Below are 24,398 nucleotides of genomic sequence, written 5' to 3'. Positions count from 1 at the left end.
TTTGACAATAGTTAATGTTATTGTACATTTATCATTTGAAAACAAAAAGCCAAGGCCAGTGGTTTTTTATAGTTAAAAGGAATCTAATATTTAAATAATATTATTCCATCTCTTCATATTGTTTCTACTTTCTTTCAAATTTAGGACTGCAATCAACAATGGAAAATCTATGTATTTGAGCAAAATAAGAGCACAATATATTGGTAGTTTGGTACAAGTTGGCTTTCTTTTTATTTTTACCTTTCCTTTTCTTTGGTTCAGAAAATTTTCTCAATCAATACCAAATTCCAATGCCATAACATTAAGAAACTATCTACCTAAAGCAAAGACATTCAGATCAGAGTTCAACCCTCCACTCTCAAGAATCTTGAAGGAGTCAATAAATGGAAAATAGTGTAAAGGCAAAAAGTAGTCCTTTTGGTTCAAGGAGCAGGGGAAAAAAAATCAACAATATAACTGATTAAACAATAGTAGTTATATAACTATAATAGTTAATTTTAATAATTGATTTTGATGTATAAATAGTATTTTTGTTTATAATATATATTTAATTATATAATTATATTACATATATACTAAAATCAATTATCAAAATTAACTACTAATATAAAATATATATTAAAATTAAATTAAATAATACATATATTTATACATAAATATATAAATCAGCTATTCTCGTGTTTGTTGTTTATGTTTTGTCCCTGGATTTGTTTTTCCATTTAAAGATATAAAAAAAAAGAAGCACTACTATTATATATTTAGATTGTCAAAGGCCGGGTCACCATTGAAAGATACAAGAAATCTCTGGCGTAATATAATGGACCTTTTGGAATATGACTACTCCAAATTGTGGTGCATTATTTCGATGGACCCTTCATTCTATTTGATCGATCACTATATATAGTCAAATTTCCTCGTAAGTGTTAACAGAAAAAAAAAATCCTTCGTGAGTAACCAATTTAAATTGGTCGAGTGATCAGTTCAACCGTCCGTTTAAACAAATGTTATCGAGTTGACCGTGCACAACCCAAAAAAAAATTCTCTCACAAGTCATAATGCATAATAGAAAGAAGTTTAGAATGATAAATAGAGATGCCATCAGAATAAATTTATTATATTAGAATTTAATTTTAAATTATTATTTTATAATTAATTACCTTTTAAGTAAATTTTCATTAAATTTATTATGCGATAAATTATTTTTATAACTTTTTTTTTTTATGTGATGACTCATATTTAAGTTTAAGAATATTTCATTCAAAACTTCTTGAAGGAAAAAAAATATACATCATCAAAATGTGACTTGACAGTAGACAATGCTAGTGCAAGAAACTGTACCATAATGTGAATTAATTTCATGAAATGATTGGATGGAGGAATATGGAGAAGAAGGGAGAAAACTTATTTTAAATGATGAGAATTTTTAATTTGGAGAATAAAGATATATAGGAAAGTTATTAAATCAAAATAAACATACATTGGTCATTTATTTATGTCCACTTCTTAATCTCTTTCACATTATATTAACATGTTTTTACAATTCTCTTCTGAGTTGCTTTGCTCATGGTTTGATTTGATTGTTCTGATGATGATTCATCTGTTGGCTGTAAAATGCTGCCATGTTGTTCAACATATCCATATTAAGTGGCTGCAGTATCACATTTATATATTCTTTTTAATTAGTCCTTAATCACAAGAAGGAAAACAAAAAGTGTCTAAGACATAAACAAAACTTTTTTGCTAAATCATTGTAACTATTTAATAAAGATTACTTTTTAAGACTTTTTAATTAGTTATAAATCAATCTATTTTTTTTTTAAAGCATGAGAAATGGAAAGAAAACATAGGTTAATTGTTATAGTGATTTTCAAAAAGTTTTAATCCTATAATACATCATTCAAAGTTTGACCTACCTAAATACCAATGACACACCAAGATTAACTAATTCAAATTAATTCTTTTTAAAAATAAAAAAAATCAATAATGACATACTTGTGCAAAAGTAGCAGCCCCATATGAAGCAGAAGGCAGAGGAATTGAAGCATTGGTGCTTGAAGGAATCATCAAGGAAGGTGCAAGAAACATTGGAGCAGAGGCAGTGTTAGCAGCTCCAATTGTTGTTGTTGGTTGGATGAGTTGTGGAAACAATGGCCTAATTGGATTTGGAGCATTGTTTGCCATTGATCTTGCTAGCATAGACATTTGAAGTTGTTGTTGCATTATCATTTGTGGCATGCTCACACTCATCATCATTTCTATCTGTGCTTGAAGTTGTTTCAAGTACTTAATCACCTCATCCAACATTGAAGCTTTGTCTGTCTGCAATTTCAACTTCATTATATATGTATGTATCTTCATAAATTAGTATAAATAAAGACATTTAGGTTGTTCTTAGTAACTCTCAGCATATAAATTACTAGATATTCTAGTGTCTCGATATTTTTAATGATGTGATATTTTATTTCTCTTTATATCTGTATTTCGTTCTCTAAACAGATTTGTATTATCTGCTAGTATTAAATAAATTTGCGTATTATTAAAAATTAAATATAAAACTTGAAATGTTAGGCAATATAAAATTTGGTATTTTTTTTTAGAAAAAAGAAACAAAATAAATATTAAACTTGAAGAATAAGATGAATTCCTCTCTATTTGTTGTTGATTGTTCTTACTTCTCACCTTATTTGCATTAGGCACTAACCGCTGCAATGCTTTCATCTTCTGATTAATTCTATCTCTTCTTCTCTATATATAGACCAACAAAAAATCGAAGGATTCAAAGTTTGATTTCTTGTAATAAGCTACAAGATTATTAGCAAAATATAAGTAATTAAGTAATAAAGAAAACTTGAATTATATATTATTATTTATTTATTTATTTATTTATTAACCCGTTCTGATTGGTTATGGACGGCAGCAGTTCTATTTCTCCTTACAACTGATGATGATTTGCTCTGCCCTGTTTCACCTTTTCCACCATCTCTATCATTTTCATTATTCCGAACTTCCTGTTTAAATTCAAATCAATCACTTGTATAAAATATACGTTAAAATACAAAGCATTATTAAAAATATATATATTTATACACAAATAAATAAATAATGACTGATTGTTTGTATATATGTAACATTTTTGTTGCATTTAATCCCTAATAATACATTAGGCTACAATCATATATTATCATGCACATCAAGTTAGAACCAAGTTGATGAAATACTTAATAGAAATAAATAATAATAATAAAAAAAGAATAGAGTAATTAAGGGTTACCGATCCACTTTGACAAGCAGAATCCTCCTCAAGAATCTTATCATTTTTGAAGCTTCTTGGACCAGAGCCAAGAGAAGGCCACGTCATCATGGTTGTGACGTCATTGTTGTCCCTACAAAATGTGACACTAGCAGTAGCAACACCACATTTCCTATTAGTATTATTGATGCTAACATAATTAACATCTCTCCGATGTTGTTGTTGATCGGAATAAGAAGAATGTGATCTTTTCCTTGAAAGTGTTGGCACCATTTGATGATGTTCCCCTGAAGATGCAACAATGGAGCTTGTTGTGGTAGGAACATCAACATAAGCATGGTTGTCTTTTATGGTCAACTTTGACTTTTTATTCTTGCATGTGGCTTGTTGAACAATGGACTCTAATGTATCATGGGCCCTATTAACCCATGTGGGCTTTTTTTGTGAAGTTGGATCAAGCCCACTGAGCCCATGCATTGATATCTGCCCATTTTCCCATGTCAGCTCTGCAATCTCATCATAATTATTGGCCCTGAAAAATCAAGCACACTACATATGAGACTTTATTTATTAGCAAAGTTTTATTTTTCCTCAAAATAGTATATTAAATTGAGCTTTTTTTTTAGATTAAAAAGGACAATCGCAGTTATATTTAGTAAATCAAATAAAAGTAATTTTTAACATCTAGAATGATTTTAATAGATATAAATATAATAAAAAAAGTAAAAAAAAAACATAGATATTTAGTGATGATATATAACATTATATTAGATTTTTTATGAAAAATACAAGGTATTTATAAAAAAATAAAAGCTAATTTAAAAAAGTATTATCATAGGCATTTTCAAAAGTACTTATAATTTTTTTGAGATGACAGATATTACTATTTCTCCATTATTAGTTGGCTATAATATAATAATAAGATTAAAAATAACTTTATAATTATACATATATTATAACTGAGATCAATAATTAAAATTATTATTTAAAAATACTGAAATATATGACATCATAATACATGTAAAATGCTTCCAATAAGATATTTTCATAACAATGATATGTAGATGCAAGAAAAGAAAATGAAGAGTTGAACAAGATAACATGGGTATTCTATTATATTCTAATCTTTGATTCCTTAATAATAATAATCATCATCAAATTAAAAGGAGTAAATAAAAGGTTCTGGTGGTACGATCTTCCGAAAATGAAGCATAATATATATATAATAGTAAGTAATGAATATGAAGAAATTGGGGTTATGATAATTAATGAGAAGTGTAGAGAGAATAGTATATACATACATGGGAACAAGATGAGTGGTGGGAGAAGCTTGAGAAGATTTGGTAATAGTAATACCCTCTTCTAATTGGAGTGTTTCCTGTTCTTGTTCTTGTTTTTGTTGTTGTTGTTGTTTCATGTTCCAGTTTGGAATCAAATACTGATGACTACTACTACTCATACTCATCATCCTCTTTCTCTTTCTCTTTCTCTTTCTCTATGTTAAGTTGTTGTTGTTGTTTGTTGGAGAAGTAATATTTCAACCTGGTCATACTCAAATCATGACCATACAATAATTATAATGCAAATAAAAATGAGTGCCTTGTGTGTTGTGGTTTTCACATGCTCATTCAACATTCATTTTTTAAATTTAAATTAATAAGAGAAGATAATATTAGTGATTATATTTTTAATATTTTTTTAAATATTTTTTTAAATTTATTTGATTTTTTTAAATATTTTATTTATTTATTTTATATTTTTTATTTTTAAAATTTATTATAAATTAAATTTTATATTTTTTGAACATAAAATTTTAATATTATATTATAAATTTATTTATTTTAAAATTTTAAATTGATAAAAAATAATATTAATGGTTATATATTTGATGTTTATTTTTTTTCTTTAACTTATTTATTTTATGAATTATGCTAAGTAATTAATGACTTTTTTAAACAATATGAATAACGAATTTTAAAATTGGTCTAATTAAATTAAAACACACTGCATTCTAAATCACTTACTTAAATCTTAATATTAGAATAATCATCTACACGCCTAATAAATTGAATATCCGATATATCAATTATTCACATTGTTTAATATTTTTATTGTCTCCTTATATTTTTTCTTATTTCATTCCTTAAATCATTCAATAATATTATATTATTCAGTTCATCGGGTCCCACATTTGGTGTATCGATTTGTTGAGAGTTGAAATAGATTTCTCTAAGAAACTTGTGGTGACTAGAAGTTCTTTCAAAGAGAATCGGATATGCTTTGTCTCCTATAAATGTCTTCCCTCTTTTTTCTTTATACTTGTTATAGTGACCCCTATTCACAAATAAATATCCACACAAGTTTACTATAAAATGTGTAAACAATAATGATATATTAATATGACGGCAAACTAGCATATTACACTACACACACCAAGTATTGTTTGCATTTGACTCATTCATTCCTTGTATATATGTTACACATATAACACTTTTGATATCTAGTGACTTAGTGAGACATTTTTATAAAGTTAGAAATTCCAATAATGTTAACCTTTAATTCTTCTATGTTAATAGTGAGCTGAAGTATAATAATTTTGATTAGTTATTAGTTATTTTGCTTCACATTCATAAGATGGTAAAAATAAAATTTCTGAATTTGAATTAAAATTCAGAATACGAATTTTCAATTTTATTAGGTTTTATTTTTAAATATTATTTGTGAGATAAAAAATTGCCGCAAAATAGAAAGAAACCGTTGCAAAATCAATATTTTTTTGTAGTTCTTTATTATTTATATGTATATTTTAAAATCAGTAAAGTGTAAAACAAATACATTATTCAATTACTGTTAAATTGTTGAGGTACATACCTTTTAATTAGATATATCTCATTAATCATGGCAAGGAGAAATGTTAAATAAGATTATTATATTCTAATAATTGTTAATAAGATATCTACATAATGTAAATGGATAAATATTCTTCAATTTGAATATAAATAACTTTTATTAAAACAACAAAATCTGATATTCTTGACACATAGCACATAGGTATATTATTTCTTCTTTTTTTTTCTTCAAAAAATGTTGCATCAATAAGACACACGTGGAAACATGCATGTCCTACACCACATGGAATATATATATACGTATACCTCACCTCAACTTCACCAACGATTTATACGTACATAAATACATACATATATATGGTCCAATGTAAGTGCACGTACACCCCACAATTGTGCTCTCTTCCAGCTATTAGGGTGAGGAAAACCAGGTGTATGTGTGTGTATGTATGTACATGCATAATATACATAATATATAATAATTTGAGGCTCAAAATTCATTCAATTAGATATAATTAAGATCAGATATATGAAGCTAAGACAGCTCTGTGATCGAGATTGCACATTGCTAGGGGCCACAAGAACAAAATATTTAAAATATTGGATTGTGATGAATATAAAATTAAGGTAAAGTACTAAATTGATCTCCTACGTTTGAACATAATTCTGTTTTAGTTTCTAAGATTTAAATTATTTTATTTAAATTTAAAAAATTTTATTTAAATTTAATATAGTTCTATTTTGATATCAAAATTAAATAATTAACTAAAAATATCCTACTTAAAAATAGTATAAGAGTAAAGTTAATAATTTAAAAAACAAATATAATTTTTAAAAACACAAAATTAACAATAGATGTATCAATATATTTATTTATTATTCTTTTTATAATTTAAATAAAATATTTCTACAGAACTAAAGAGAATGTTAAATAAATATATTAATATATTTATTATTAATTTTATATTTTTAAAATTTATATTTATTCTCTAGATTATCAATCAACTTTGCTCTTACATTATTATTATATAGGATATTTCATTAATAATTTAACTTTAATTTTAGAATAAAAATACATTAAAATTAAATAATTTTTTTAATTTAAATAAAAAACTTTAGGCTTTAAAATCAAAATAAAATTATGTCCAAATATAAAGAATGAATTTAATACTCTACCCATAAAAATATTATCATTGTCATTATCTCACCTCAATTAGAAAAAAAATTATAAGAATATTTTAAGACATCTTGAATGAAGAATTAGCCAAGGACAATATTATAAACAACAATAGTTACAAAAGTAGTTACAAGAGTTGTGAATTTAAGATAGCTAAGAAATTGAGTTAAAAAATTATAATATTGTATATATAATGTTTTTTTTAAAGCTGTTAAAAAACTATTTGAGATAAATAGTTATGTGCGTTTTTTCAATATATTATTTTTAGCGTTTTATTTTTTTTTATGATATAGATGAAAGTTTTAAATTAATAACTCATTTACTAATGAGTGGAAACACATTATGAAAACTCATCATACCTCTCTAAATGATAATATTTCATATTTCATTATATATAATGATGCTCCATAGTTCTACTGATTTTTTTTTATAGTAAAATATTTATTTTTCAATTTTTCATTAAGATAATAATAATAATAATAAATTATTGTCATAACGTGATTTTTTAGTGTTATATGATTGTTTGTCTTAATAGCATTACCAAAATTAATTGAATCAAAATAAAATTCAGCATCTATAATTCATGATAAATAATTTTTTTAAAAATATGAAGTGGTATAAATTTTAAATAAAAAAAATTTGACATAATTAAAATTTTTTATCTTAGGAGTCTTCTTGCTAATAATATGTTATAAAATTAAGATAGATAAATAAAAATAGAACTAAAAAATTATAAGAATAAGAAAATTCTGTTATTAATTCTCAATATGTATCACTCAATATAACATAATATATTTATATTAATATTGCATACACAATATTCTTCTCAAAAAAATTAAAAAACTATTTGAGATGAATAATCATGTGTGTTCTTTTTTATGTTATTTTTAATGTATTAAAACCTTTTTTCTAAGATATATTTATAAATAAAGATTTAAAATTAATTAATAATAATATATTATTTAACTAACCCACTTATTAATTAATAAAAATATATTATAAAAATTCATACTTTATTAATTGATAATGTTTTATATTTCATTATGTATGATAATACTTTAATTTATTATATAACATCCACAATAATAATCATTTTATAATATCAAGAATTTATGTATATAAATCACTATAAAATTTATGTATATAGATTATAGAAAACGTACATCATAATCGTATACCTATTGAATGCTAACACGTGGCATCCATAGAATAAGAAAGACCAATAATAATCGTGTCCACTTATATGAAAACTTGATCATATAATACCTAGAGAGCTAGAAAGATTTATAGCATACATAAGTCTCATTTGGTGATTTCTTGTGTTGGTGATTAAGCAGGCAAGCACTATCATAGAGATGGAGACCTTATTATTAGAAAATAAAATATATAAATAAGAAATAAAATTAAGTAATTAATTAACCAGTAATGTGTTGTTCTGGAAATTGAATATGCAAAAGGGACAGTATGTTACCTTTGGAACACATAAGTTGGGGCACTACATGGTCCTGACTCCTGAGCTATGCATATATACACCAAATTTCATCATCCATAGTGGGGATCACCTATAATTTTGGTCGCCTATCAACTAAGCTATAGATACGCTTCTTCATTTCTGGCCACACATCCATACATACATATTGTTATAGCGTTAGTAATATTTTTCAGACGTATAGCTTGTTAACGATGTGGTTTGTCGTCTTAAACTATTCTCATAGAGTACATAGTCAAAAAGATATGGTAACTCAAACTATAATTCTATTGGAGATTGTTTTTTTTTTTTTTTGTCAGAAACTCTTTAATGATTGTGGTCGAAGTTGAATTGAACATAAGTAGAAGTGTACTTCTATAAGGCACTTTAATGATCAAATCAGTAATAAGTGTCTAAGAAGTATAATAATTTTATAAATATAAAATATTAAAAATAAGAACATAAAAAAATAACTAAGATATGATCTTTTGGTCATTAAGTCAATAATAATTATTAATAAAATTGTTGATGATAAGCTAAAAATAAATACACAATTAAAACTGAGTTATAACTTATATTAAGTAATGGATTTTGCCAATCAACTTTAATTCAAATGACATATTTTTTTCATACTCATTTAAAAGTTGTAAATTCGAGTAATATCTTGTCAATAATAATAAGAGAAAATGATAAATCGATCTCTGACTTTTTAGTCCGCGGACATTTAAGTTTTTGAGGATTTAAAAATATATTTAAGTCCATAACTTCTTCAAAATCTGGACACATCGATTCCTGGGTCTAATTTGTCCTATTTTAAAAACTCTTCCACGTATACATCCGTATCAATCAAGTCAGTATAACAGGAGTTACGTTTTATTTTTTCGTTGAGTTTGACAAACTCAAGTAAACATAAAGAATTGATATGTCCAAGTTTTAAAAAGGTAAGGAATTTAAATGTATTTTCAAATTCTCGAAGATTTAAATGTCCACAAATCAAAATGTCAATGACTTATTTGTTATTTTCCCTTATTAATTAAGTTGTCTGATATATATATATATAAAATTTATTATTAGTAATTAGCTAGTAAAGTATGTGTACATGTTTGTATGAGATACACCGTGTTGACTTATATGACTTAGACATCGTTTATTACTTTTAGTGTTAGATGTAATGTCGATTTGGCAATTGTAATGAAATTGAATAAAAAGTTGATATTCTTATTAACTACCTTGAAAACATAGTAACTGAATGGCTGAAGCATACATTTTAATTGGATAAATAACCAACTCAATCTACGTAGGTTAGGTAGATCAATATAATGTTTAGAAAATATTTTTTAGAATGATATATTTTTTCCACAAATACATTACCATTACACACATTACATACATCAAATATGAAATTTGAACAATTTGAGCAGCAAAGTCATCAATTTTAATTTCTATATACTATATCAATCTTTGTTATGTGTTATCATTGTATATACTTTTTAAGCCATGTTCTTATAATTGGGGCCCAATCCTCCAATAATACATGATGAAGCTATAAATGTGAGAAGCAGAAACAATTAATAGCAGGAGGAACCTTTCCTGTTTTTCTGATTTTATTAGCTTTTTCTGTGGCTCTAGATAACTCTTTCCTTCTTTTATCTTCCAATTGTGTTAATGCACCTTGTGCTACCTTATCTATGCTTGCTATCTTATTATTATAATGTTGTGTTGTCACTATTCTTCTTTTCTCCAATTCATTCTGTACCACCATAACCAATTAATTATATGATGATATTTTCATGACAAGTATTACATGATACCGAAAAATATAACTAGCTAGAATAATAATATGATAAACTCATCATAATTGAGACAAACCTTCTTCATTTCCATATGCATTTTGGCATGAATTTTTTTCTCTCTTTCCCAAGAAAGGATTTGGGACTTTATCTTCTCATAGCTACATACAATAACAACAATGAACAGATATTAATCCACATTCGTTCCCTATATACATCATCAAACCACCAAATTATTATTTAAAAAAAAAAAACAGAGTACCGCTTTTGAATCTTTTTTAACTTGGCCTTTTCCCAAGCTTCTGCATTTGCTTTGTTGTTGTGTTGTATCGGAATCCCTATTTGTTTTTGGTGCCCTTGTGTTTGGGGCACAGTCCTTTTAGAAGATATATCATCACTTGAACCTCTTACAGGAGCACTTCCTTGTTTTCTCCTTCCATCTTCTCCAAATGATGATCTTTTCACTGAAGTATCCCCGCCTATACATATAACAACAATTTATTTTCATTAAGATTTGTGAAGATTTTAAAATAAGTCTAACAAGAAATGAAAACCTCTCTGATCTTTCATTTTAATAATTAAAATGAATTAATATTGTCAAATCATTATTCTTCTAGCAATAGTTCTAATAATAATAATAATAAAGCAAAGTATATTCCTTGGTCATAACAGTTATGAAATGGACTTAACTTGATGAACATATATAAGCATGCAATCTGGAAATTAAACGTTAACTAGTAGTTAATTAATTACCATAAGTCGGTCGTTCAGATAAGGTGCTATGGTTTTTCCTTCTCATGGATTGAGGCCTTGAAATCATGTTGGCAGCAGCAGCTTGTTCTATTGAATGAATGGAAAATGCAGCAGCTGCAACTGCTGTCACATGCTTGTCATCATTTCCAAATTTACCCTTCAAATTTCCCCTTCTGAACATTCTATAATGATATATCGTTAGTCTCAAATTAAGTAAGATAATGAATAACAATAATCTCAGTGGCATTATCACAAACAGTTTACATGCAGTTTGAAACTAAACACTGCACTTTTGAATGAAACTACGTACCTTGTCTACAAAAACTTGCACATTAGGTTTGGTTCTGAAATCTGAATGAATTGAAGATGATGAAGTCATGATGAGAGTATATTGATAAAGCTGAACAGGAAATGGTGAGAAGCAAGGTGAAATTTGATGCCTCTGCACGCAGCCTCTAAAGGAAGAAAAGGATCTTTTAATTTTGTATATATAGGTTTGTCAGAGCTATTTTTTTTTTGGTTTCCCACTGAGCTCCATTTAAGGGTTTGCCGCTGGCCAATGGATTGCTGCATGCACAAGGCAGGATTCGAACCCCCGATACTTACTTAAGCGGACTAGTGAGCTAACCATTAGACTAACCCAACTTGGTTTGTCAGAGCTACTTTATGCATTGCGGATGAAGCTGGAAGGGTATAATGTCACGTTCTACAGCTTTAATTTCTGAATTAAGAATGGAAGTGTATAGGCCCAAAAGGGCCCATGAAAAAATCGTACAAAAAAGGCCCAAAAGGGCCCATGAAATTGAAAAAGTAGAAGGGGAGTTTTTGGCGCTGAGAAGTTAGAACCTGAGGGAGTGAGTGAGTGAGTGAGGAAGAAGAAGAATGGGTCTAACAGAAGAACAGAGGCAACAAATCGAAGCAAATCGTCAAGCCGCTCTCGCCAAACGCAAAGCATTTCTTGAATCCCAACAACAACAACAACAACAACTACTTTTCAAATGCCAGAAGCTCTCTCATTCTCGCTACTCTTCTTCAACATCCAAACCCGCCCTTATTCCAAAGTTCGTTGCCAGGCTCGAAATATGCTCTCCAGATTCCTTCTCCGTTGTGCCTATCCCCTCCGACGACGACACCTTCTCCGCCCTCAACGGCCTCCTCTCCGACCTCCTCCCCTCTCACTTCACTCAGATCTCCACCGCCGTTGCCGATGCCTCTGTCTACCACCTCTCCGACTACCTCCGCGTCCTCAACTGCCTCAAGGCAGCATCTCACCAGATTGCTGACGTGGAGGACATTCCCTGGAACACGCTCAAAGCCGTTGAGACCATGATGCTGGCGTCTGGTGGTGGCGGCACCTGGACGCCGACCAGGCCCGAGCATCTCACCGACGAGCAGGTCGAAGACCTCATCGCGAAGCTTCCGAGGAGTTTGGTGGATGCTCTGATGCCATTTCAGTTGGATGGGATTAGGTTTGGACTCAGAAGGGGTGGAAGGTGCCTCATTGCCGATGATATGGGACTCGGAAAGACCCTCCAGGTACTCTATTCAAAAAAATAAAAATAAAAATAAAAATAAAAATCGCATCCTTTTTGCTTTCCCTATGTGTCTTTTAGATTAAGTGATTAAACTGTTTGTTTTTGTTTGCGAGGATGTTAGAAGTAATTGAGTGGACCTAATGTCGTTGCACAAACTCGCTCAACTAGGAAGTATAGAATGTGTATATGTATTGCCACTTCTTAATGAGTCTGGTGATTGCTGGGGAGTAATGTGGCTTCTAAATTGTAATGTTTTGGCTGTTTGTTTGAAGATTTCACTAATATTTATAGGCTTTTGTGATTGGTTGGTGCGAATTTGTTCACTGAAATTGGAGCAACTGCAGGAATAAAATTTGGCATTTTAAAAACACTAGGTTCATTGAGTGGTGGGCAAACTCATCACTTTTTCAGTAGTCTTGAGTTCAAACTTTATTGGTGGAAAATACCTTAAGCGATAGTTGCTCGAATCGATGGAGTTGAACTTCTGGTGATAGGTTTTACATACTAGAGATAAAGACCCAAAAGGACTGATAAGTTCTAGGGACTAGAGATTTGTCAAGTAGTGTTCATGGGTTCAAATACTAGAGATGGCTTCTATGCTTGCTAATTGCTAGGGTAAGGTTGCATATGTCTGTCCTTTTCAGACCCAATGAGGGGGGAGCTTCATGCACTAGCCAGCCCTTTTAGAGACTAGGACTTAGTGTTCGGTGCCATTTTTTTTTTAATTTGAAATTGGTTGCACTGTATTTATTTATTTACCATGAAATATCTAACAAGGAGTAGTGATCTATGTATTTATTTTTTTCAAATGCATATTTTAGGCGATTGCTATTGCGGGATGTTTCATGCATGAAGGTCCTATACTTGTGGTTTGCCCTGCTGTTTTGCGTTTTTCATGGGCAGAAGAGTTGGAACGTTGGCTTCCTTGCTGTTTGCCTGCTGATATTCATGTTGGTAATGCTGTATAATTTAAGTTGTGCATGATGCTATGTATTATGCTGCCTATTAAGTTCAAGGTAGGAGTCTGGTCTGGTTCTTGAGATGAATGAGGGTTTTTCCCCATAACAAATACCATACAGTACATATCCAGAGATTCTACTAATGAAAGTGTAACTGTTGAATTGCTTTGTTAGGTGCACAAATCTAATCGTCTTCTAATGATGCATCATATTAAAATTTGATTTGTTACTAGGAGACTACAATCTTGAAATATGAACAGATATTGGTTTTGAGCATGGCAATATCAATACACCAAAAAGTGGGAAGGTGAATGAGGCACATTTTAAACCTGGTTTGAGAACTCTACAATGAAAGTTGGATGGAAGTTTTTTTGCAATGGTGTTTAGTAAAAAGTTGAGCACAGTTATACCCAACAAGATGAGCATGAGGCCATGAGTTGATGATCATATATATTGGTGCTTTTTTCTTAGGATTTTCTTTGGTGTATATAGGAAATTAGGCTTAATGAATTAAGGTTTTGAAGGAATGTTGTGTTATGGTGCGGTCAAGAAAAATTCGAACTGTACAGGCATGGATTTATTGAAGAAGGATTAAGTTTTTGAAATATTGTTATTTGTCTAAAGCAATTTCTTAGGCCAAGTTTGATTTTAACAATTTGAATAAAACTTTTTATTTTTTTTATTTTAATATTTTTATTGTGATCTTTTTCATTCATTCTACTTTGTAATTTAGATTGTGATTGTTTCTTCTAAACCAGTTTTTGGTCATCAAGATAACCCTGTTCATTTAACAAGATGCCCTAGAGTTGTGGTTATTTCTTATACCATGCTCAATCGTCTAAAGAAGAACATGATTGAACGTGAGTGGGCTCTCCTGATTGTTGATGAATCTCATCATGTGCGATGCACGAAGAAAGCCAAAGAGTCAGGAGAGGTGTGCTGTATTTCCATCGCTTTTTCTTGTTTGTAAAATTTGGAATTCATATAATCAATGTTATTTTATGATAGATATAAATTCCTTTGTTATTAACTGCAATTGTTACTTATCTTGTATGCTACATTTAGAGAGATAAAAAAAGGGGGGGGGGGGGGGGTGGGAGGGGGCTTATTTTTGTGCATGTTTGACTGGCATCTTGTGTTCATTCATATAAAGCATTTGTTTCCCTTTGCCTTTGTGTGCATATATCATTAGCTTTTCCTTTAACTTGGCAATTGGCATCTCTTCTGCTGTTGTGGTACCAGAAAGAAGCTTCTAGCAAATGATTATTATACAATTTTACATTAGTTGTTCAAGATAAAAGCTTCCAGGAAATCATGATTATGTCTTTATGATTACCTACATTGTTATCTCTTTTTGTGTTCTTCAGCTTAAACCTAAAGAAGTGGCATTTATATTATCTGATTTTTCTTTTGTTCTAACAGACACAAGCTGTTCTTGATGTGGCAACGAAAGTCAAGCATATAGTTCTGCTATCAGGAACGCCCTCATTGTCAAGGTTGTAGCATAGTTCACAACAACCCACTGCTGCATAAGCTTTGATGCTGATAATAATAATAATAATAATCCTTGGATGAAAACAAATATTTTTTTTTTCCTATTTGGTTGGGGCTTCATATTTTTTGACTTTCTATTCTTCCTTTCAATTTGGTTCCACTTTTTCTTTTTAGTTATTTTACTTAATGTGATCTTGTACCTTATGTGCATATCTTCCTAGGTGCTAATAGACCATTCGACATTTTTCATCAGATAAATATGTTATGGTAAGTATATTCACATTGAACATTTGTAACTTTTAAAATATCTTTCTTGTAGTTCTGTTGACTAATTTTCTAAACAATGCATATATTTTACAGGCATGGTTTGTTGGGGACAAATAAACGCGAGTTTGCAAAAACCTATTGTGACATGAAATTTTTCATGGGCATCCAAGGAAAAGTGTTTGCGGTATTCCTTCTAGAAGAGCTCTTATTATCTACTTTGTGTTTGTGTGTGTGTGTGTTTATGTCTAATTTATGCATGTATATATTTGGTTAATTTTAATAATATAAATATAATGAATAAACAATAAGGTTTGACTGTGGTTTGCTAGTGGAAATGTTGTAAATTTTTAATGTTTTGTCTCTTCTAGATCATTGTTTTTTTAAAAAAAATATTTTTAAAAGATCAAAGGTGCTTACAAGAGCTTTCAATTAACTTTTTTTTTTCTTTTTGATGGGAATTTCAGTCATGGACCCATTTTCAATAACAAGGTTTTCATCATTTTATTTTTTAGTTAATTATTTGTGATGAGGAAAAAAGCGATAAAATCTATTTCGATGGATCAACCTGTTTTGGGTATTTATTTGTTGGGATTCTGCTGCAGGATTATTCAAAGGGCATTCGGTTGGTGGAGTTGAACGTGTTACTTAAGCAAACTGTTATGGTGTGATCTCAATCCTCAGATTTTCTCATGATGACTTTGTGTTTATTTTTCTTTTCCTTTGGACTATTCCCCTTAATTACTTTTGTAGAGGTATTCTTTTGCTTGGTTTCTGGTTTGTAAACGTCAGCCTGGCATATTTATGTAATTAGAGCAAGTATACTCCTCCCTTTTTTATCCAAATCTGATTCTTTGATGACTGTAATTGCCCTCAATTTATTTGGATAGCCTATCCAATGAGAGAAGGCTTGGTGCAGTTTTTATGAGACAAGGCTTGATATTTTTAAATAATTGTGTCTTTGGTTCACATTCTCAACATATGGATTCCATACCAACGACTTATTTTGCAGTCAATGTTGTGGCATTTGTTTAAGGATAGTTTGGGTGAAGTGATTTTGATTATATTATACATATGGTTGGCTTTTACACTTTATGTACTTAAAACCAATGTTTACTTTGTCATGTCTCCCCCATTGGATTTAACACCACTTTATGATATTGGTCCTATATTGTATAGAATACTATCTTATTTTCCTTTTCATGTATTGTGTAGATAAGGCGTTTGAAGGAACATGTGATGCTACAGTTACCTCCAAAGCGGCGGCAAATTATAAGACTGTTGTTGAAGAAATCAGATATTGTTGCTGCAAAAACTGCAGTTGGGGCATTGACAATTGATGACCCTGAACGTGCAAGTGAAGACATGCCTCTAGGAAACTCAGATGAAGTTGATGGTATTGTTTAGGAATCTTTGCCTCTACTGTGTGAAACGATGGATTTGTATGTCAACTAATGTTTAATCACATAATAACTCTCAGTTCATATTGTTTTATTCATTGTTGATTTGGATGAGATTGCATAAAAAAATTCTGTGTAGTGTTGTAGACCAATTACTGTAGAACAAGGAATCATTCATGTGGTTGTTTATCATTTTATAACTGAAATGTAGCCTTAAGCGTAGGTCATTTAGACTTCATGGTTTTTTTATGGTACCAAAGTGACAAATAGTATAAAGATCACAAAAAAGCCAAATAGGAACCCTCAAGTGTCATATAACTAATACAATGTTGGCCTCTTTGATAAGATTACATTACCAACCTACCTTTTATCTGTGAGATTTAGGAATTTTAGAATACCAGAAGTTACCTAATAATGTACAATATTGTATTTAGGAATACGATAAAGTATCTTAACTGATATCTTAGGGTTGACTTTCATATTTTTCTTTAATTTCACATTTTGTATTTAAAATTATGATTATGAGTTTAGTACCATTATAAATTGGGATCAGTGCTCTGTTTTTTGTATCACTAGACATATGATATTGGACCATATCATATATATAGCTGATATTCAAATCTCTATTCTCCCTTACTCCTTGCTAAAACCGACCCATAATATTAACTTTGTACCGCAGTAGCAATGTCTCTGTTATTTTGCTGCTACATACCCAAAAATTCAAAGTGTTATTTACTATGCTCTTATGAGATGTTTGACTGTTTGTTATGAGATGTTTCAGCTATCAAATTCTTAAATTTTCTTCTAATGCCACTCTCTGTCTGTCTTGCTATTCTTATGCATGTAATCATATCTTATTAAAACTGCAAGAATATATGGTATTAATCTTTTTCACCTCTCTGTTGCTAGGGGACCTTTCTGTCCAAGAACTTGGGATTGCAAAGCTTTCTGGGTTTCGTGAATGGCTTTCCCTCCATCCACTCATAGCAGGATCGGAGAATTCTAAAAAGATGATAATTTTTGCTCATCACCACAAAGTTCTTGATGGAGTACAGGTGCATTTATACTCATTGGAAGCCACTGTTTATTAAATTCATTTGGCAGCATGTAAAATGGTTGAGTTGTTTTCCTCTTCCTAGATTGTTTGAAATCAGCTATTCCCAACCTCATTTTCTTAGGCCCTTGGTGCATTGATTACCTTAATGTCCAAGTCCCACACCATGAATGTGTAGATTTAATTTCTGACATGAAGTTTGTTTTCTGAACCATTTTAGGAGTTTATATGTGAGAAAGGTGTAGGTTTTGTGCGAATTGATGGAAGTACTCTTCCAAGAGATAGGCAATCAGCAGTAGTAGCATTTCGATCATCATCAGAGGTATTAGCTGTCTTTACAGTTTTTAACCCCGAATTTGTTGTGATGATATCCAGCTCTCTTTTTCCTCATTTATAATGTTTCTTTGAAATTTTAAAATTTGATACATACTGAATAATAAATACACATAATTTTTCCCCTTTTGCTTAAATAAAAATTTTTATTTGGCACCTGAATTGTGATAACGATCAGCTGACATCTTTTCCCCTTCTTAATTTTCAGTGTTGGTCTATTGGCCTTGGCCAAATTGTGGGCAGGCTTGGAGAGTCATAATTAGTATTACTAGTGGAAAAAATTAACTAATGTTGTTTAATTTTTAAATGGACACTTTGGATCAAATTTTAAAAATTGTTTCTTATTTTGGATCAAAGGTATTAAAAATTTATGTGCCTTGTTAAGATTGAGTCTGATGGCCCTCCACATGTTACAAGAACAAAAGAACCATATTGACCATTTTTGTTAACTATTTGCCTTAGTATTTGTATGCACATATGTGTGGCCTTATTTTTTTGTCTGTGTCGTTCAACCAATTGTGGACTTATTTTATTTTATTTTGTTACTTAGGCCTACTTTGATTTGAGTTATATTTGCATGCCAGGTTAAAATTGCGATAATAGGTATTTTGGCAGCAGGTTTTGGACTTGATTTCTCAACAGCACAAGATGTGGTGTTCTTGGAGCTACCTCAGTGCCCAACTGTAATGCTTCAGGTTCTGTATAATTTACATAATGGTACCGTCTTTATTATATAAATACTATATACCACATTAAAAGATGACCTTAAAGACAAAGAATGTTAAGTTTGGTGCATCTATGTAGAGCTGTTGATGATAACATTATTGCAAAATTGGAGCAGGGGTGAACCAATGAACTGATTAATTGAAAATAGCACTGTGTGGATGCTGAACTAACATACCTATAATGGGACTTAATGTCATTGTCTTTTTTAATAATATTGTCCCTAGTTTCACTTGGTGCACAATTTTTTGTCATCGATCTGATGTGTTAATAGTTCTCAGCTACCGTATTTCATTTGTGATAGTTACCTTAATTGTGGCAATCACATAATTTTATTTTAGTTTATTAGACTATTCTTATTGATTTTAATGATTCCATCATATGAAGCATATGATGTGCTGGTATTCTTTATACATAAAGGGTATAAGATCTTAAAACGTAAATAAGATGAACCTTTTTGTAGGCCGAGGATAGAGCTCATCGACGGGGGCAAAAAAATGCAGTTAATGTATACATATTCTGTGCAAAGGTGATGCTTGGCTCTTATTTTGAAGATTTGAGGGGAAAAAAAAAAGCTTGTTGTGGTATGTACCTCTCAAGTAGCATTTTTTCATGTGATCCATCTGCAGGATACCTCGGATGAGTTGCGTTGGAAAAACTTGAATAAAAGTTTGCACCGTGTTTCAAAAACAACAGACGGAAAATATGATGCAATGAAGGAGATAGTGGTATTGTAGTTTTGGTTAAAATGCTTTTAGTTGAACTCACTATCTGATTTTGCTCTTTTAGCATTGGTGGCTGTTAGAAGTTGATTATTTGTCTATTTACTTTTGTGTTCTCTTTCACCAACCTCATTTTCCTTTTGGGGATGCGGGTGGCAGGTTGATGATATTTCTTACTTAGAGACATATTTCAAAACTGATAGTTCTGAGGAGCAATCTGCACGTGAAAAGGCATTAGTTGAAACACTGTTGGATAAGAAACCTTCCCCAGTAAATTTAAGTGAATCTGAAGTAAAACAAGATGATAAATCTGATGAGCAGGCTTCTTTTGACAATAACTCAATTTCTACTGCTAATATCACGGTAAGACTTGTGAGTCTTGTAGTGTGGGTTTTAAATCGTGTGTGTTACTTTAGCATGGTATTTAGTAGTCTTCTTTTCCCTAGTATTTTATGGTAAAGTACAATTGATACATGTAACAAACTCAACCTAGTGGATTAAGGCTTAACAGTTTATTTCCTATTTCTATTTTTAACTATTATATTCTCGTGGTAGAATAGGATAGTATTGTTTCCTGCATTGATTTTGGCAAGGCTTCAGTTATGGATGCAAATTGTAGTCTAAACGTGTTTTATACTGAGGATAGATTGTTTGGGAAGAGTTTTTAAGAGAAAAATGAAATGATAGAGGTGAATTGACATTACAGTTTATTTAACAGGGAGGGAATGGCAACATTTTTATTCATGTGTGGTTCCGTGTGTTTGTGAATGGCTAACGATCTCATGTCTTATTTTTCAGGTGCAGGACAAGAAATCAATTCCAACAGTAGAAGCAGATGACATGCAGCCTGACCATCAACTAGAAACAGATGGACATGGGTCTAGTCATGTTGGTTCTCTGCGTTTTGAGGTAACATTTATTGTCATAGTTGTTGATTGATATAAGAATGAGTTGGTTCGTTGACACATTGGTTATTACCCTAAATAATCAAAACAAGGCTCATGCAGTAAGCATGTCTTGAGTGATTTCTGACAATGCTGTAACTTGATTATTACTATTATTTTTATTATTGAAAAAAATACATGCAACAGTCAGATTTTCACCTTTTATGAAGTATTATCTGATGTTATAGGTGTGTCTACTTACATTAGTTTCAATGGATCCTGCGACAGATACCTAAAGTCCTAAACTGATACACACACACACACACACACACACACACACACACACACACACACACACACACACACACACACACACACATATATATATATATATATATATATATATATATAGGGAAAAAAATGAAAAGAACTGAAGAGGACAAGTTAAAAGTTTTAATTGGTGCCTGTGTCAATTTTTATCATTGTTATGAATATGGGAATCTTCCTTTGCCCTTCAGGTGAGCCCATACACTGGTAGGATCCACTTGTATTCTTGCGTTTTGGGTACAGATGCAAGACCGCAGCCACTTTATGAAAATTTCCGACCAGAGGAACTTGAGTTGCTATGTCCTGTTTCTGATGATGAGAAAAAGAAGATAGAAGTTAAATCTGTCAAGGAGAATCCTGTTTATAGGCATTCTCTCATGGAGTTTGCACATGAGTGGAGGAGTTTGAGGCCAATTGAACGCAAGAAGTTACTTGGGAAACCATTACAGCTTCCTTTGGCAGTTGAATTATGCTATTTGAGTGAAAGCAATAACCACAATAACAAGGTTCCCATACTGTATTCCTGAACTCTGTTTTGATGAATATGATAATGTTTTGAATAAACTGTTGATCTTTGTTTTTTCTTTTATTCTGGGCTTTTGTGTATGAATATATAACTTAGCAGAAGTGTACAACTGACAGGGGTTATTAAATGGTGGAAGCAAACGACGTATGACACCTTTGGTGGAGGTCTGCCATCCTTTACCCGAAGACGCTGTGTGGAAGAAGGTTTATCTACGAAGTGGCCTTGGTAAGAAGGAAAAAGAATATACTCAAGGCTGGAGTGTGACTGATGAACCACTCTGTAAGCTTTGTCAAAAGCAGTGCATGTATGTCCTTGACCAATCATATACTCATGTGTTGCTCTTTATTCACTAAATGTTCTTGTCTTTATTCTTTAATAATACTCCACTCTCAGGGGTAAGAATGCCAAGGCACCTGAATTTTTCGAAGACCTGTTTTGTAACCTTGCCTGCTATGAAGAGTATCGCATGAGAACAAGCAACAGATTCTTACGTCAGGTAGTATTAATCATATTCAGATTACAGCTATCTTGTTTTGTTGTCCTGATGTTTCTCTATTTGAAGCCGTAGTGGGTATTTTTTATTTTTTATTTTTCCTGTCTCTGGGCTACTGTTAATTTGCTGGAGATTATTTGTTCAGGAACTTTTCCAAATTGAACATGGTGTGTGCACAAATTGCCTATTGGATTGCCATAAGCTTGTTGAGCACATAAAACCTTTATCATTGGAAAGGCGACGAGAGTACATTGAGAAAGTAGCACCAAAAGTCGCAAAGCGGAAGAAGATGTGAGTCTATGAAAGTGAAATACCTAATAACAATTCTCTTAAGATGTGAAAGATTGTAGGCTTGTTAGAAGACTTCTCATACAGAACAATGTTAATAAACTTGCTTAGTTAGGTTGACACCAACGTTTTTCTGAATCAGTTATTGACTTTCTACAGGCTTGAGAAGCTTGTCAATGATCCAACTGAAGGCAATGCATGGCATGCTGATCATATAATTCCAGTGTATCAAGGCGGAGGTATGATTTACTTGAGAGATAAAATCCTACCTGCCTAGGAAAAATTATATGTCTACGTTGAGTGATGTGTTTGTTCTGCAAATGAAAATATTTTCTACATTTTGTTTCAGGGTATTGTGTTCATTCATAATTCTTAAACACTTATTTTGGCATATACTTTAGACTGCAGTTAAAATAATAAACTTGTTCAACGAAGTTTGAATTGGCCTACTGAAAGGCAACATAGAATGATGTGTGTCAACATTTATTTAATCAGTTTTAAACTAATACACCTGTTCAGCCAAGTTTCCATTATTTATTTTTGCTAATTTTTCATTTTGTTTCTTACCTATTACTGTGTTCTATAAGATTTTCACACTGATATGTTGGTTTATGTTATGTCTCTTCACAGGAAAACATTAGATTTAGCTTTTCCTTGTTTTTATTTTTATAGGTGAATGCAAACTAGAAAATATGAGGACTCTGTGTGTGGCCTGCCATTATGATGTTACCAAAGAACAGTGTGATGAACGACGCAAAGCAAGAGCAAATGCCAGGAAACACCTAAAATTTGTAATGAATAACCTTAAAAATGGTCTGACGGGCACTACTGTCTCTAATGCTAAGGTATATTGCAAGCATAATTCCATTTTCTGTTGATGCATTTGAGTCAGTTTGCCAGATTGCATTTGTGTAAGTATGGCTGTGCTAGATGCAGGATCTGCATTCAGGTGAAAAAGCTATAATTACTAGTAAAAGGTTATTAATATGACCCAAATATGGAGGTATTTCCATTTCCTAAAATTACATGATACTTAAAAGCTTATAGTATAGCAAACAAATTTATTATAAAACTAATATAAAACAGAAATTCTCAAATAAATAACTCAAGTTAGCACAATAATTGTGACTGCAGTAAAACTTGGCTAATATATCATTTACTGCTATCTATTACTTGATAGTTTATTCATAGATTGCTTTGTAAGTAAATGTCATAGCATATATTCATATTCACATAACTTATGTATAAAATTCAGGAGCATGAGGCACAGGAAGGAGATAAGCTCTTTATCAATGTCCCTGGAAGTGCATATTCTCTAGCTGATCCCTCAGAAAGTGGAAAACATTAAATATATACATCATTATTTTATTGCTATAGAAATGTCCATTATTTGATTTTGCAGCAGCAGCTTACCCACATGTTTTTCTTTTGAGTAATTTCTTTTCATAGAAAAGCAGCAGTGTTCAACATATGGATTTGGAAAAGCCACTCTAAGCCTAAGATTAAGATAATCTTGGATTTTGGAGCTTCAATTTGCAACACATCATTGATTGCAACTGCTATTCCAAATTTCCAACCAATATTTTGTATGTAGTGTTGTATTAGTTAGTGCTCCATTTTGCTGACTACATGACCAAATTGTTTGTGGGTCATGTTCCTATTCTGATGAAATGTATTTTATTCTCTATTAATGAAATTGTCCATATATTTCATCGTACGATTCTGGCAACTATATACCAAGCAAATATAGAATTGTGTAGTTTAGGTTGGCTTAATGTAATTCTACTTGTGACCTTTTTACTTATTCTATTTTACCATATAAATAAGAGAATATCAGTGAGTTAAGATAAGAGAAATCAGTGGTAACTTAATTTTTCAAAAGAGATATAATTATCATTGCAATAATTCGTAGAGCACACTAATGATAATTAATCAAATGAACTTATGTAGCATTAGAAATCTGCTAAGGGTATTTTCAAATCACTCATTTTAAACATCGAAAGTAACAGCTACCAAATAAAAAATACAAGGAATAACTTATTATGATTTTAATTATATAAATAAATCAAATTTTTCATCTAAATATTAAGATAATTATTTGGAATAATTTTA

At 30.7% G+C, this 24,398-nt stretch overlaps 2 protein-coding genes across 4 annotated transcripts; one reads left to right on the top strand and one right to left on the bottom strand.

Annotated features, from left to right (window-relative positions):
- Positions 1-1,401: 1,401 nt before the first annotated feature.
- Positions 1,402-11,969, bottom strand: LOC112708203 (transcription factor PIF7). Of its 2 annotated transcripts, none has more exons than XM_025760377.3 (11): positions 11,595-11,969; positions 11,285-11,466; positions 10,794-11,010; positions 10,611-10,692; positions 8,745-8,885; positions 4,552-4,792; positions 3,272-3,782; positions 2,892-3,008; positions 2,680-2,745; positions 1,993-2,319; positions 1,402-1,648 (listed from the first exon to the last, which is right to left on the bottom strand). In XM_025760377.3, the coding sequence occupies exons 6-11, from the start codon at positions 4,716-4,718 to the stop codon at positions 1,562-1,564; spliced, it is 1,275 nt and encodes a 424-aa protein (XP_025616162.1). In that variant the 5' UTR covers positions 4,719-4,792; positions 8,745-8,885; positions 10,611-10,692; positions 10,794-11,010; positions 11,285-11,466; positions 11,595-11,969; the 3' UTR covers positions 1,402-1,561. The 2 variants fall into 2 exon arrangements, with proteins under 2 accessions (XP_025616162.1, XP_025616163.1); XM_025760378.3 differs by having other exon boundaries at positions 2,937-3,008.
- Positions 11,970-12,116: 147 nt separating this feature from the next.
- LOC112708202 (uncharacterized) lies at positions 12,117-24,090 on the top strand. 2 transcript variants are annotated; one of them, XM_072201612.1, is made up of 22 exons: positions 12,117-12,820; positions 13,641-13,773; positions 14,537-14,712; positions 15,201-15,274; positions 15,504-15,539; positions 15,633-15,723; positions 16,142-16,201; positions 16,752-16,932; positions 17,846-17,991; positions 18,211-18,312; positions 18,908-19,006; positions 19,510-19,575; positions 19,676-19,774; positions 19,928-20,131; positions 20,567-20,677; positions 21,171-21,485; positions 21,622-21,809; positions 21,899-22,001; positions 22,144-22,289; positions 22,446-22,525; positions 22,959-23,131; positions 23,542-24,090. In XM_072201612.1, exons 1-22 carry the CDS (start codon positions 12,167-12,169, stop codon positions 23,632-23,634), a joined length of 3,330 nt encoding a protein of 1,109 aa, XP_072057713.1. In that variant the 5' UTR covers positions 12,117-12,166; the 3' UTR covers positions 23,635-24,090. The 2 variants fall into 2 exon arrangements, with proteins under 2 accessions (XP_072057713.1, XP_025616161.1); XM_025760376.3 differs by having other exon boundaries at positions 18,908-19,018.
- The last annotated feature ends 308 nt before the right edge of the window (positions 24,091-24,398 follow it).

Source organism: Arachis hypogaea, chromosome 8 (assembly GCF_003086295.3).
Source record: "Arachis hypogaea cultivar Tifrunner chromosome 8, arahy.Tifrunner.gnm2.J5K5, whole genome shotgun sequence".
Taxonomy (NCBI): Eukaryota; Viridiplantae; Streptophyta; class Magnoliopsida; order Fabales; family Fabaceae; genus Arachis; species Arachis hypogaea.
The sequence above is the reverse complement of the archived record's forward strand: the minus strand, read 5'-3'. Positions and strand labels throughout refer to the sequence as shown.